The 16,982-nt window shown below is 36.1% G+C and overlaps 1 protein-coding gene across 2 annotated transcripts in view; it reads right to left on the bottom strand.

Moving 5' to 3' along the window:
• The window catches only part of FMN2 (formin 2), a 152,050-nt gene that overhangs the window by 39,279 nt on the left and 95,789 nt on the right, over window positions 1–16,982 (bottom strand). For both annotated transcript variants that reach the window (XM_054279386.1, XM_054279387.1), the window contains one exon: window positions 9,551–9,643. In XM_054279386.1, coding sequence (XP_054135361.1) covers window positions 9,551–9,643 — 93 coding nt within the window. The remainder of the gene's footprint in view (window positions 1–9,550; window positions 9,644–16,982) is intronic.

Here is a 16,982-nt window from a genome sequence, read left to right as displayed (position 1 = left end):
GTATGGAACTTCAGGTAGTTCACCTGTCACTTCTGACCCAGCTTCATTAAGGCCTGAGGACCCGAGGTGCCTGACAGAGGCCATGAGGATACCTTCTGTAGGTACCTCAAGCACGTGACAAAGACAGAAAGAAAATGGATATAGAGAAAATTCTGAGTGAACTACCAGCACAAGCAAGAGCATGCAGTTACTCTGTCATTATCAGGGTCTAAGGTCCAAGTTTACAAGAGCTCTGTCAGTGCTTCTCAGGAAATTCCCCTATTCTCCTTGGTCGTACATATACTTTCAAACACCCGCAGGAAACACCAAAATAACACTTTTGTTTTTGGCAGTTAGCATACTATTCAAGACTTTGTTTTGAAAAAGCTTTAAACACCAAAGCAGAATAGCAAATACACCAGAATCAATAGAAAGTTCTTGAGAAAAGTTTCTTTCTTCCCCTCCCCCTCAACCCCTACTCCCTTTTAGACTTGAATTTGTTTTGACTCAATTTTTGGATTTTGTTGGTGTTTGTTCTCTTTACATGTTTTATTTAGTGTGGTTGGGCATGAGTAGCACTAGGAAGAATTGAGCCATTTTGGATGGTCACTATCAAAAAGGAAGTGGGTTTTGGGGAAGACTGAAAAGTTAGACAATCATTAATTTTTAAATAATGACAGGGGCTTGTGCTTAGTGGCTTTGTGAAAAAAAAAAAGGCATAAAACTCAAGCTGAGAATTGAATCTGAAGTTTGCAAGGGATTTGATGAAAAAAATAGACTCAAAGTTAGCAAATAATAAGAATTATCAATGCCCTCTATGTATAAATGTACTAGATAAACGTAGTCACACAACAAGCTGACCTGTTGGTGCCTATTCAGAAAGTATTCCAAGTAGACCTTGCCAGTCTACTCAAACTGCCTTCAAACACCCTGACAGAGCTTTTGTTCCACCAAAAGTTTTTGTTGTTGGTTTGTGGTATGATCTTGACCCAGTGATTACTGTCTGTAGTCACCGTCTGGCCCCAATCCCTGCTGCAATTTAAGCTATTTCTGCTGAACCAGTTTCAAAGAGCTATGAGTAAGGAGATGCACGAAACTGCCATCCCTTCTGATCTCCCGATCTCTCTTAAGGGAATATCACATCTTCTCAGGTAATTGAATACAGGAATGCATCTGAGTAATCTCAGATGGAAGGCAACAAGAATCCTTTCATCTGCTTGTCTATGTCCTAAATCTTTTTGCTTTTTTCCTCTCTTTTTATTTAAAGTGTTAACTAGTATTTGTTTATAATTAGCTATGAATGTGCTTTCCAGTAACTTTCAAGTGGAGCCAGTTTTTTGGGGTTTTTTTCCAACAGATACAAACCCTTTTCAATGACTCATTAGAGCTGTGTTACTATAGTTTTGAGACTTTCTATTTACACCAAAAAAAGATCTAAGTACATTTGGATGGCTGATTTTCAGGTAAATTCAGTCTAAGAAACCCTTACAAGAGTATAAAGCAGGATTTCTTCTGGAAATCTTATCAAGAGTCTTACATCCTTCCATACTTCCTATGACAAATTCATAAAAGGTTGTAAGCATGAAGAATACCTATTTCCCCTCCCCCATTTTGTGAGATTTTTATGCATACAGGTAAGAGAACTGTTGAATAGAACATTTAAATACTCAGACCCCAATTTCTTGATTGTAACTTGGGATAGAGCATCCAATCTGCTGAATATTTTTCTAATGGTGTTATTATTTTTTTTAAACCTATGATCAGATAAATACATAAATATTTACATTGATTCAAGCCCATTATACTTCCTTATGATGTTATACCTTCGCACAACAGGAATACAAATTATGTGCTAGCTCCATAGATTGTGAGCAAGATTTATAGAATCACAACTTAAAACTTCATTGAATATGCAAGGGCAAAAACTTAAACTTCCTTAAAAGTTAAAAAAAAAATAAACTTAATAGTCTATAAAAGGAGCTTTACTTTTGATTCAGTATTCATCAGCAAGTGGTCCAACCACATTGCTAAAGTTGCAGAAAGCAAAGGCAAGGACTGAGAGAATGAAGAAGACTGGGTTTGAGACTAAGGAACCTGAAGGTACACAAGCTCATGGGACCTGATGAGATTCATCCATGCCAGAAGAAATGGATAAGACACTATCCATCATATTTGAGAAATTGTGGTTGTCCAGTGAAGTTTCCAGTGACTGGAAAAGTGGAAACACAACCCTCCATTTTAAAAAAGGAAATAAGGAAGACCTGAGGAACTACAGCCCAGTCAGTCTCAAGTCAGTGACAGGCAAAGTCATGGAGCAGATTACCCTGAAAACTCTGCTAAGGCAAATGGAAAATTAGAAAGTTATTGGTGACAGCCAGTATAGCTTCATTAAAGTACAAAGACTGCCTGACAAATTTGGTGGCTTTCTATGACAGGGTTCCAGTGCTGGTGGGTAAGGGAAGAGTACTGATGCCATCTGCCTGGAATCATACAAAGCATTTGACACTGTCCCACATGGCATCATTGTCTCTAAACTGAAGAAACACAGGCTTGACACATGGGACACTGGGTGGATAAAAAACCTGCTGATGTTCACACTCAGAGACTTGTGGTTAACAGCTCAATGTCCAAGTAGAAAGCACTGACAAGTGGAAAGACTCAGAGATTGGTTTTGGGACTTCTAACAGCACTTTTTAACACCTTTGTCAGCGACATGGACAGCGGGATTGAGGGCACACTCGGCAAGTTTGCCAAAGACACAAAAGCTTTGTGGTGTTAGGAAGGGATACCATCCAGAGGGACCACAACAGGCTTGAGAGGTGGGCCTGTGTACACCTCACGAAGTTCAACAAGGCCATGTGCAAGATCCTGCACCTCAGATCAATCCTGAGTACAAACACAGGTTAGGCAGAGAACGGTTTGAGACCAGACAAGAGGAGTAAGACCTGGGGGATCTGCTCGATGAGAAGCTCACCATGACTTGGCAATGCATGCTAACAGCCCCAGAAGCCAGCCATGTTGTAGGCTGCATCAAAAGCAGTGTGGCCAGCAGGTGAAGGGAGGTGATTCTCTCCCTCTATTCTGCTCTTGGGAGACCTCACTTGGGGTGCTATGTCCAGCTCTGGGGTCCCCAGCCTAAGCAGCAACCTTTTGGAGCAAGAACACAGAAAGTGATAAAAAGGCTGGAACACCTTTCCTATGAAGACAAGAGAAAACAAGGCTTTAGGATCGCCATACAGTACTTAAAGGGGGCTTACAAGAGAGTTGGTGAGGAACTTTTACAGGGACATTTAGCAATAGCACAAGGGGAAATGGCTTCCGACTGAAAGACGGTACATTTACATTAGATACAAGGAATAAATTCTTCACTGTGAGGGCAGTGAGACATTGGAACAGGCTGCCCATAGAGTTTGTGGATGTCCCATCCCTGGAAGTGTTCAGGGCCGGGTTGAATGGGGCTCTGCACAACCTGGTCTAGTGGAAGATATCTCTGTTCATGGTAGGGGGTTGGAACTAGATGATTTTTAAGGTCCCCTCGAACCCAAACCATTCTATAATTTGTCAGTGTTAGAAGGATGACATCTTCGGTCAGCTGAATTAAGGGAGTGAAAATTGGGACCCAAATACAACATTTAAAAAAACTCTGAAACATAACAACAACCAAAAAACCCCAGCAAATCACTCTATCATACTTAGCTATGTATGTTTAGCAGATACTCACTGTAATGTTGTCATGCCTCATTCACACAAGTAAAATACATTGTATTTTGCGTGCAGCTTTGAGCTCCTCACATGACGTGCCCTGCTACTGATATTAAATCCTATGCTGCCTAAAAGTCTCATTCAGGACTAGGCAGGAAACAGATGTGAAGTCAGACAGCATACCTATGACTAAATATATGTCTTCAGGTACAGTAAAGATCCAGCAAGAGAATTGTTCATCTGTGAGCCTGGGCTTCACAGTGCAGAAGAACATATGCCATTTTGATTAGGGCTCATGAAGGACCTAAGCTTTAATATCCTCTTATTTTTCATTCTCCATACCAGGAACTATGTAATAAAAAAATCTTATTTGATTACATTTTTACTGGAGAAGAGATTTAAAATGTGAGTTTTCAGCCTTCTCCAACTATCCAAAAAGTTTTTAGCAATTTTTTTCAGAAGGCATTTTTTTTCATAGTCTTTTGCATTGGATGACTTGTATCATGCTATTCTGATACTCATACATTGATCTGTTCTCATGTGATGACAAAATACCTTTTTTAACTCTACCACACCTGTGCTGTCTGAAACCACTGTGATGCCTACAAAAATGATTATATGAGATCCTGTGCCAAAGGAATAAAACAGCTGACAACCCCAGTCTAAAAGTTTGGTCTTTCATGGACTTTGAAGTGAGGAAAGGCTAATTCAGTGAAGCCTGTCTAGTGTTGCAAATACAACACAATCTGAATTAGGATTATTATGTAAAAATGCACACCAATAGAGGTGCTGACATCTGAAGTAGGAACAAGTTTATATCATGCTGACGTTAAACTATTTATCAGCATTAAGATGTCAGTGTGAGATTACAAGAATACTTTCAGGACAAAAAGAGCAAGTTTTAAAAGCTCCTTCAATAATTCAACAAAAAGAATATTAACAGAAAAATGCAAACATTTATAAAATTAAACTGCTTAAGTTGAATTCCTGCATCTTACGTTCTAATGAGTTTATGTTGCTTGCCCTTCATATTACTCCAACATTTTATTCTCAAAGGAAAAAAAAGTATTTTTTAGATATTACTAATGAGGATATTTTGGTAATCATAATAATATTTAAAGTGAGTGTCTCCACATAAATTACTAATATCCAACCTCTTAATGTTCCGTGCAATTTTTTAAAGAAAAACAAAAGCATATCTATTCATATATCTTCCTAATCATGCTTCAGTCATATTTTCCTCAAATTATTTTTAGAAAAATTATGAACTACTGCTATGTTCTCCCTTATATTTATCAAATCGTAAACACAATATTTAAAGAAAATGAAATCTGCAAAATCAATCATTCTGGGTTAGGAAAGGCCAGAATTCAGATTACAATAGCAGCACTCATTTTGCAATCATCTAGAGTATTTCTGGAGCCAGGAACTTAACCCAGACATCCAAGATTCAGTCTGATGCTTTAGTGTCATTCACAATCCATCATTTGATGATGCATAGCCTTTTGCTACTTGACCTAAGAGAACAAGTCATGACCAACTATCTGGTTGCAGCTACAGGAATAAATAGAACTCACTGTGATTTATACATTCCTTTAGCAACACTTTGGAAACCGGGTTCCTGAATGCTCTTCTAGGCAAAAGAAGGAGGTAGTTACAGACAGTTCAACCAACAGGACAATTTTAGCATCTTTATTCTGTAAGATCATGAGGATGTGACTAGAATTAATGTCTGGAGAAGAGTCTATATTCTTGGGTCCAGCAGAACAAAACCTGGTGCTTGTATTCACTTACAATAGCGGAACTGCAGTTTTGCAAATTTAGACTAGAAGGAACCAAAGACTGAATGGTGACCCTGTGGTCCAAAACTTAAAATCACACTGGAATAATTCTTATTGCTTTTAAATGAACTAGCCAAACATCAGAAATTTTTGTTTTTACTTCTGCAAACAATGCTTGTACTTCTCCCACGGCATAATGGTTTTTTTAAAGTCTAAAACAAATTATATTGGCCCGGCTTCTTAATATGATGTAGGATGATTTGCTCAGATTTGAAGTCTGCAGCATTTTTACAATTTATAGAGTCTCAGTGGAAAAGCTGTGATTTCAACATACTGAATCTTCCCACTGCCCTAAAAAGACTTGCTATTCTGAGGGAGTGATGGCTGCTACCTCCTGCCATAAGTTTCCTGTTTTATCAAGCTGACAAGAATGCACAGCCAAGACAGCACCTCAACAGCACCCAGAGACTGCTTTTCACTGCAAATTTAACCACAGTTAAAACCTAAGGACTACGAATCATTTGTGGATCATGCACACACAATTCTTTTGGTTTCAGCTGGCTAACCTGTCCAGTGGGGACAAGGCTAAAGGACTACTAACTGCTAATGAAATTCCTCTACAAACCATGTGATAATTAGTACCCTCAGCATTTCCCCACTGTCTCATGTCAGACTCATTTTCACCAGAAAAAGAAGTGATTTCTGAAACTCTCCAAGCTGGTAGATGTGATCTCTCATGTATTTGCACCCCTATCTATCCATAGCTGCATATGGAACAATGGAGACAAGGTTCCCAAACAGTGCTTTGCTTTCAATCTCTCTCATTCAAATTGTGATAACATGTGAGGAATTAGTCAAAGACAGAAAATGTGACTATATATGCTATATTGGGAACATGCAAATTTTAAATTTCTACTGTTTGGTATGAATAAATTTTCATTGGAAAGGACAAATTTTATGGGGTAAACCATGCTTGCCAATATCCACTAAGCCAATGTAGAAAGGAGAGCACTAGGTCATTTAACTTTCTGCTAAGTATATCGATCACTATAGGAATGATCATGAAGTCCCTCAAGAAAGGACTGGCATCCTGTCACGAATTTGCATACTTTAATGCACATGCTGGCTGTTTACCCTACTGACTTGGATAGCAAGGCAAATACTGAACAACCTTCATCACGCATACCACTACCATTTTAATCTAAAAATTTCATTATTCTGAACACATTTTTGCCTCTTTCCCTTCTTTAGCTTTCAAATGAAACCATCTTTACAATCAAGATAGAGATATTCAACCTTGTTTGGCTCTGATGAATCTAATAAAAAACTATGAAGTACTAAAAAATTATTTTTTAATTAATACATAATTAGCAACAATCAGCTAGACTAGTTGCAGTAACATAACCCAAAGTTATCTAGCTGGTGTGTGGCAGTTACTATTCTTATAAAGCATTGCCTTTCTAACCCCTTGCCAAGGATATTTAATTTGGTATCCAAGTTTTCTTGCCTGTGGGAAAACCATTTTCCATTTTAGCTGCTTGCAACACGTATAAGTGAATATGCTGTAAGTAACTAGCTCCTTTGAACTTTTGGGTCCCATTATGCACACAAGTTATCTACTCTGAAAAGGCATCATATAAACATGCCAAATAATTCAACCTTATGAAAAATGCTTTTCATCTGAATTATAAGTTAAAACTTTTTCTGACTTTAGAGAAACTGGAACTTGAAAAGATAAAAACGTAAAGCTTGATTTTTTTCTTTGCCCAGAGCATATGTTATATAAACAAAAATCCCCAAAAGGTGCCAAGAATTGTCCCTCTGTTTTTCTAAATGATCACGTGTGCAGTCTAGCTGAAAAGACTCATCGATTATGTCTACACAAACAACAAAAGCCCCTAGAAAAAATATCTAGATCAAAAGCTTGTCAAACACTGAACAGGAAAGAGAAATCCTGCTTTAAACATGGCCTCTTTCAAGTCGGAATTCAATCCCATGAAGTAAAAACAAAGGATTTCATAATGAAAGGTATTTAAATTACTTTACTTTTGGAACTTAACCAGGGATTCTTTCTTGCTATATGTTAGCCTTTGTCTTTCTTACATTAGGACAGAATTCTGCTTAATAGGCCCTACTATTTTAAAAAAATGTAGAAATTGTTTAGTCACACTTTTACTGTGTTCACAATATGCATTTCCAGTGATTTTCATCAACATGACATAGTGATATTTTTACTGACATTATGGGCTTCTCCCTTTGTTAACCACCCAACAATATACACTATTAATATGGGAACACAGCAAACCTCCTAATGGATATGATGGATATACCTTTTTCTTTTCTTTTTCCTGACTCTCCTAAAGTACAGACACATAGTCACAAAAGAAATTGCATATCCTTGCAAAACCAGATCATTATACAGCATATATAAAATTATAATCAGGAAAGTGTAGCCAGAAATCATAAAATAAGCATAAGTATAAAGTTAGATACTTTGAAAAATATGGTTTCTAAAAGAAAAAACACAATTTTAACAAATTTTACTTCTGCTGAAACACAATCATATAATCACAGAATGGTTTGAGTTGGAAGGGACCTTAAAGATCATCTAGTTCCAACCCCCTGCCATAGTCAGGGACACCTTTCACTAGACAAGGTTGCTCAGAGCTCCATAACCTGGCCTGAACACCTCCAGGGACAATCCCCATGTTTGATTTCCTACTCTGTTTATAAGGTTAAAATGACATGATTTACAGTATGCCAACAGTGATATCTTGCAGACAAACTTGTGATTTGAATGTCCCCTATCGATACATAAAAACTATAATATAAATCTAATTCAAAACATTTGCTACATTTTCAATCATACCACTACTGAAATATTTGTATGCCTTATATACATAACCAGAATGCAGCTTGAAATTGGTTCATACCTACTAGTGCTGGAGACAACACCCTGATTGCCAGACTTGTCTTAGAAAACAGCAGTTCATATTTGATGATTAAAAATATTAGGTGTGCTCAATTTATTCCCTGTAATTGAGAGTCCTGTAGCATGGATCAGCACATGTGTAGCCTGGTTCAGTCCCCTCCAACCCAAAGCATTCTGTGATTCCATAGGTATTCCACTTAAACATTTGGATAGACAGTCATCTTGAATACTCTAACCAGGAAGATATACAAGCATATCTGACAGGCCTCTCAAATACAAAGCACATTCAGTTAATAAACATTTCTAGATATGGTAGATCTAGGTTAATGAATTGATAAATCAGCACTAGAAACAGAATTCTCACAAAATGCCTGTTCAGGAGACAACAGGTCTTCAATTATAAAAGGAAATATCAAAGCAGAATGAGCAGCAAAATGTTAAAATTATGTTGGTGTACTCATCAGGGTATTTTAACCCTGATGCATTGAATTGACTTGTACTATAAAGCAAATTGGTTGATGCAGAGTAGAATTTCAAGAGATGCTCTGACATACATTAGTGAAAACCCAAATTTATCCATATTTCCTATAATCTTGTCAAAGAAAAGTCTAGTAAACCATAGTCTATTCATTTTAAAAGCGTTTTTTGCCTAATATGCAGGATGCCAGTTGATCCTGGATATTTTTAATATATTTTTTATTGCAGTGTTATTCATTAATCACATCCAAATATTTCATACAGATTTGCAGTATATCTGAAAAATCTTTAACTACTTTTGTTATGCTTATTCCATGTTTTTGGCGCATACAAAAGAATTATCTCATTGGAAGGAAGTTAATGAAACAAATCCAGCTTCAATAATTTTTCAAGGAACAAAGGCTGTATATTTGTTTTCTACTGGAATGTTGAACTTAGAAGATCACACACTCAAGCCAATAGCATTTATCTTTGCTGTCATGCAAAAGAGAGTGAGTCACCTACAGTACAAGAGAACAACTTTGCAAATCTGTTAGAACTGTGTGGCATCTGATCAAACTAATCCATGTCTTTCTATGATGCCAAAATAAACAGTCCCTTTCCCACAATGTATAAACATTGTTCCCATAACTTTCCTTTGAAATGTCATGAAAAGGTTAAGTGACGTTTCATTATTTACCTTGACTAATGAATTGCTCCATGTTGTCTTTGAAGGGCTGTAGGTGCTCTTCTAGTGACAGCTGATAAACTTTTGCTGCTTCTGTCTCACATGCTGAAATTGGAGTAACAGATTAGTTTAGGATGACACATCATAGCATGGATCTGCATACTACAAGAAAAGACAGTTTAATTCATATCCAGGGAAACCGGCGGAATATGTGCCTCAAACATACTACAGGTACAAACACTATGATAATAGAGTCAGGAACAGTCATGTTCCCAGAAAAATATTTTTATATGCAGATAATTTGTGGCCAGTGCGTGAGTTTAAATAAGTGGTAGCAAAAAATTAACAGAAGTATCCAGTGGTTTTGAGGGAGAAAGACAAATTTAAAGGGCAGAATTGTATGGGAACAAAATTAAAAACTCAGATCCCAGGCTGTATTGATATACCTGCCCCCAGGTAATAGTGCCTGAATTAAATAAGGTTCAGATGCAAAACCTGCACCAAACAGCAGGAATGACCTTAATTTAGGGAGTTAAGCCAGAGGAGGCCTTGATACTTGATAAAAACACAGATGTGGTGAAGAGTTCTGCATTTTTCAAAAGTAAAAGAGCAAAAGGACTAAAGTGAAAGATTGGAGAATACTCATGGCTTGAACTCTCTGAGAGAACTTGAACAAGAACAGCTTGCTTCTTATTGGACTAAAAACCAAGACAGAGAATCTGGAGCCAAAAGCAGCCCTGAGACAACAACTATTTGTGGGTAAGGTGGTACCTTCACACTTCCAAGTTAATTTAATTTGGGTTAAGAGAAGACCCGACAGTAATTTCAGATGAATGTTGAGCTCCAATTACTACCATAAGGGAAATCTTTTTAGGCTGTGACAAGCTCCTATCATTCAAGAAATGAATCCTCCTTGAATTCTGTCTCATAATTTCCAGTTCAAGTGCATACATTCCAAAACATGCATTTCCTTGCTTTCTGTAATTTGTCACTAGAATATAAAGCTCCACTATTCATATAAGCCATTGCTATTCCTCATTGTAACTGAAGAATTTAGAGTGTTGATCTTGATGAAAGTAGTACAAAATACCAGTTCCCAGTATTTCTTCCCAAATGAAGAAGTAAGATACTGAGTAAATGCTTGCGTCAGAAGGTATGTGAGAATACAAACAGCCTTCTAAATGTAATATTTTTTATCCTCAGCTTCAAACTCAAATACATTTATCTCCGTGAAGCTGCTCAGCTAAACATCCCAAATATCAAAGGAATAGATTGGCAAAGGGAATCTGCTGTGATGACTTTGTAACAAAGTTTTGTCTAAAGCAAAAGCTTGTCTGATCATTCTTAACTGACTCAAAACCTGGTCTTATGTTCCCTATTCTCACGTTTAGTTATTCTCTCATTTTAACAGATATATATATGATTGAAAAACTTAGGCAAAGTTAGAAAATTTTTAAAACTCCATTTGCTTCCAGCAGATTTTAAATTTTCTTATATTGAAGGAATTGAAGGGTATTTAAGGCGCCACAAAAGAGACTCACATAGGCAGTCACAAAAGCCAAGCACTAGGTAGAAACTGATGTCACAAGACTGAATTGCCCAAACAGGAATAAAGATACTTTTTGTTACTTTAAAGCAAGGTGAAGGTTTCAGTATCCTCTAGTCCCAAATTATGCACTTGAGACCTTCCGAAGATCTCAAATCCTAAATAGAAGTTGGCAAGGGCAGAGACACTTTTTCTCTAGATCTCTAAATCAATTTTAACCTATAAGCAATACATAAATAATGGAAAGGACCGATAGTACATCTAATTTCATCTCCTCTCAAGATCATATGCTGCAGAGAACTGTATGCCATTTTTCACAGAAGCAATCAACCAGATTCTTGTGGGCAATTCAAACTGGTAGCTTTTTTGCCCGTACATACATATGTGTCTCAAATGCTTCTGACCTGGAAATTGATGTGATATTCTGTGCTCAAAACCAGTTTAGAGATTTAAACAAATTTCAATTTCAGCTGTATCCAGTATCTCAATAATTCATCTCATTCTCTATTTCTGTGTTAAAATACAATTAATTGCATTTTTTTCAAGCTATTGTGTTAGCTTGCTCATCCTATATTTTTGTTTTATTTTTATTTCAGGTCAATTTAGTAAAAACATATAAAGTTTCACAACAGCCAATATCATTTAAGAGACATCTATATGGAAAAGGAAAGTGACAAAACACTCTGTGCTTTGCACTAACATTTTCATAAAGTGATTGTGGTAAGTGATGTAAAATGTACCCAGTCTCATTATCAGAAACAGTTATTTTGTCTTTCTGAAATGAGAAAAAAAAAGTTTTCAACATTCATACTATCTGTCTAATGCACATTTTCCAGCTGGTTCTGTTGGATACTAAATTTTAGCCCCTGGAAGCACAAATCTCTTCTAAATATAAAATATTTCTATTTGAACAAAATTTCAAATGACCAGCTGCTTCTCAGGCTTACTGAAGTTCCTTTGGCAAGTATAACAATGGGCAAGAGGAGTTGTCTTTTCAAACTCCCAAAATATAAAAATTTAATGGAAAATAAAAGCAAACAAATAAAAACCCCACACTGAACACAAAAAACCCAACCTATAAAAAAATAAAAAGCAAGCAGACTAATGAACTATCCTGGATGAGTATTTAACAGATCCATTAAGCTGTTTTTGTTAACTAATTCAGAAACTGCATACTTCTATATAGAAGTCTTCAAGAAGTCAGGTGGATTTTCAAAATAGTTTAAGATATTTGAGAGCACACCTTTAGTTGAGACTTGCTAGACTGTTTGTATTAAATTTTTTATGGAAGCTTTGAAATTATGTCCTTAATTTTCTAAGGTTCGCACTACTCAGGCTTCCACAGGAGATGTGGCTGTGTCCTACTTGTCCAAAAATTATAGAACAACTTTATCACGCCTTTCTCAACTTCCTCAGTGCTTTCTGGATCCCCTACAACTGCAACCTGTGACTTTAAAAGAAAGTTTAGACTTTATCTAAAGGAAACAATGCTGGCCTCATCAAAAGACACACTCTGATGAACCCAGCCACAAATACAGAAAGAGCTCCTAATTTTCTTCTATTTATTTTTTTTGGAATTGTAATGACTTACACTAAGAACTGCTGAGTCTTCAAGGGCTTCCATAGATAGCTCCTTGTTTGGAGTTTTAAGGACAGTAAAATATGACTCACAGATTGACTGAAAGCCTGGCTTTAGTTTACATCTGGTTTAGGTTTAGGAATCTGCATGTGGCATAGCTGCAGCAATTAACCCTTTCAGTGATAACAGAACAAACAGATAGAATTTGTGGATGTACAGTTGTAAATGAGTAGATAAATGTAAAGATTTAATTTGGTTAAAATAATACCTGTTTCTGTAAAGGTAAGTGATAGAAATAACTGGAGGACCTACCCAAACCACTACTGTTGCTATTATTTTGCTATTCATTACCTTGAGTGATTTGGCTTTATTTTATAAAAGACTGAAGGAATTTTTCCACCAGAATATGGATCTATGGATCATAGAAAGAAAATAAAGGATCTATTTCTTAATTGGGAAATATCTTCATTCACATTTGTAGCAAAACTATTAATGGAGAATGACAAAACCACAAACATTTCAAATTCCGAATGTTTTTGATGATGCAATTCAAACTCTAAAGAATACAATTTTTTTCTCATTTCAATTCTCTCTACTCCAGCTCCACCTTCTCTTGAAACTTGAAATACTAAATATTAAAAATATTAAATATTAAAAAATAATGAATAATAAAAAATAAATATTAAAAAAACTTTTTGGGAAATCTCTAAGGATGTTTATTTCACCAAACTTTAGCTTTTTAAAACACAGATCACCAGATTAGGCTCAAGGCCTTTCCTTAACTGGAAAATCTATAAATCCATAGATTGTCCCTCTCCTCCTTTAGGAGAGGACAGTCAAATTTAGAAGAGCAATCCCTTCCCTTTCTTCCACCTAAAGTGGGGCCCTAAATAGATTACGACTGCTCAAGTTTGTTAATTGAAGCTGCAATTAATACCACTCTTACTTCTGATCAAGAAGTGGCATTGGAATGTTGCTAGAGTCTTAGATCCATAATCAGAACTATGATGGAACACAGTTTTGAGAATACAAAAAGATACAAGGATACATGTGTGTGTGAGAGAGAGGGGCAAATAGAATGCTGCAATTTTTTTTAAACTTTAGTCTGAAAGCATTAATGTTACTTATTAAAGAACTAGTAGTGGATGCAATCTTATTTTGCAAAGTAAGCCCTGCACCCCACAGATTTGACCACAAAGAGGAAAATTCCATCTCAAACTACAGCTTGACTGAACTCTCAGGGTTAGGAACTCTTTCTAGGTATTGAGGATAACCTTTACTGAGGCAAGAGGAATGACTAGAAAGCCTATTGCTGTCTGAACTCTCTCAATTGCACATTGACACCATCCCAAATACAACCTTTAAAAGCCTTTTTATTGCACAAGATGGTACTTCCAATGCTCTTATTCACACAGCAGGTGTTAAACACAAGAGCACATAACTCTACAACTACAGGTCCAAAATGAATAGGTAACTTCAGGTGACTGTAAGAAGCACTGAAAAACATAGGGAACATGTATTTTTCCAAGATACTCTGGGGCTTTTCTTGGAACATACTTTTAAAAGACAAAGTGTTCTGCAAATGCTTAACACTTTATAAACATTCTCAGTCACATTTATTCCAAATCAGGGAGATGTACTGGGCCACACAGCCTAGCTTCTTTTGCATGGAGAATTTTCAATGAGTTGTAAACACTCAGAATAAGAAAAGAAACCATCATTACAAAAATAATGTTTAATTATGGTAATTATTGCTTGTAGTCAGTTTCCAATCAAATATATTAAATATGACATTATGACATATAAAGAAGTACTGAATTCAACTCAATTTCAGAGCAATCTGCATTTCATTGTACTATTAATCTCCTTCTAGTCAGATTTACTTTTGGCCTGACATTGTTTCTAATTCCCTTTTAGCTGAGCTTCAGTGAAAGTTTTGCAATAAGTGACAAGTGATGAATTAGTTTCTGATTAGCAAGAATAAACTTAATGTTGTAAGGCTAGAATGCTAATGTACAGCCAAAGAATAGCTTCTAAACATTTTTAACTTGCTATAATTCTATAACTCTCAATGCCATTCTAGTGTTCTAGTTCTTTCCTAAACCAAATACATCTGGAAGAATTTCATCCACATCCATTGTGGATTTGGGCCACAAATCCAACATTTTCCTAAACCAAAATTTAACCTCAGAGCAAAGAGGGTTAGAATCATGATTAATTTACTACATGTTTTTTCACATCTTTCTGCTCTACCTGGAGCACTCTGAAGTGTCTAGAAAAACATACTGATCCTAATAGTTACATAACAGAGGTCCTAATCAGTGAGTGTCACACACTGCTCCTGTGACCCTGGCTGCCCAATTTTCTTTACATGGTGAGTTGATTTAAGTCATGTGGCAAGTGCTAAAGTTTCTTCTGTGGAATGACATAGGAACAGAAGTCATTGCTTGGCATGACTGCATCAAGGAACATTGCTGACAGCCAGGAGAGATCAAAAGCAGATCAAGTTGCTTAACAAACTATATGTCACTGAAGTCAAAAAGGCTAAAGTGGGAATCCTGGAGAGCTGTGAAATCTAGGAGCAACAGATGGAGCCAAACTCACTTGATTTGTTAGTAAGAGGATCTAGTTGTTCTTTGTCTTCTATCTTACAAAAAAAAAAATCTGGTATATAAGTGTTATCCTTCGGATCTGTATTATTTTAAAAACTGAAATTTCTATTCATCTTGGAACAGGCAAATGACATGCTTCTAAAACTCCGTGGGATTTACCCTTTTAATCTGAAATACTAGAGGAGATTTTCTTTTCCAAAATTTTACAAACTGCCAAGGTATAGAGTTCATAAACACTTGAAAATGGACAATAGCCTTGATAGTCAAAAGGGAAGAAAGTATAGAAGTTTGAATGAGTCCTTTTTCTTTTTAAACAGTCAGCAAACTCCAAACTGCAAAAGAACATGTTAACAAAATTATTTTACAGAATTATGAAGATTATTTATATCTGCATGTCTCTGTGTATATTACTGACATCTTTAGATGGAAAAACACTGCAGTACTAAAATGAACTGCTATTGTTACAGCTATTAAACTTTTTTTTAAATCATAACTGTCCTCTACTTTGTGGGTATTCTGTTGAATTTTTTTAAATGACATTTACCTTTGAATAGTGATCATGGAAAGTTTTCTAAGACAGCAATAGTATATCTGCAGAAGACTTTTTTCTGGGTGAATCAATACCTCCTTGCCACATTGTAATAAGCATGATCTCACTGCATGGTTTTCAGCGTATTTGAAACTAGCATTAAACTGTTAGTGCCTGCATCAGTATTATCTACAAGTTTCAGTTTCCCCGTGACAAAGAACAAATTAAACACCCACCCTCACCAAATGGTGAAATCCACTCACAAAATCTGCCATCTAATTTTGATGAATGTAAGCCCAAGGTTACAGTCCACACAACAGTATAAAATTCTAATGTATTCTGGGCACTTATTTCTATGCCTCTAAAGTCAGTGTTTCCTAGGAATAATCAGTAGTCATTTAATCACACTGACTTCAAAAGAATAAGCTCATATTTAGAATTTTGTCAGAATTTTCTCAGCATCATACAACCCTCTTCCTGTTCAGACATTTGATAAGGCCCTTTCTAGCTCTAGTAACTCAAGATTCCACATGTTCATTAGTAAATCTGGTAGTGTACTTAAAGTAAATGAAGTGAAAAATAGCCCCTTGGAAGTAATTTGACACATTCTGGTAAAACTTGTTCTCTATTTAGAAATTACTGTAATTGAGACAGGCTATTCTATCTCACTGAAATCATCACAACAATTAAGCAATCAGAATACACAGAATTTTTAGTGTATTACTAAATTTTACTACTACTGCTCTTGTGGTCATGAAATCTTTTAAGACAAATGGTTTTTAATTTGTCTTGTCACTTTTCTTTGAAAAAGAAAGTCAACACAAAGCATTTTACATATTTGGAGACTATTAAGAAGTCATCACTGATATTTAAGTCTGGTATTGAAACTGTCACTTCATATTCAGGATAGGATGAAGCTGCTGGTGCTGTCCCCAAAAATGTTTGTACCAAATGCAATAGAGAAAGAGCAATGGTGCTTGTAGCTATTCTTCAGTTTCATTAACTGCAAAACAGACTGACAAGAGACTCTTGAGCTTAAGGGTTGGATTGTAAGCACAGAAAGAATTCAACTGCAATCTGAAGGCAGATTGAAGCGTGTAATTTCCATTTTTACAGAACCCCTGCTTTGATCACTACACAGTGGGGATTTATTCCACGAGAGATTTATGTCTTTGTGC

The sequence above is a fragment of the Melozone crissalis genome, unplaced genomic scaffold (genome assembly GCF_028551555.1).
Source record: "Melozone crissalis strain CALT ecotype California unplaced genomic scaffold, PUWL_Pcris_2 ptg000027l_1, whole genome shotgun sequence".
Taxonomy (NCBI): Eukaryota; Metazoa; Chordata; class Aves; order Passeriformes; family Passerellidae; genus Melozone; species Melozone crissalis.
Note: the sequence above shows the minus strand (reverse complement) of the source record. Positions and strands in the feature narration are given on the sequence as shown.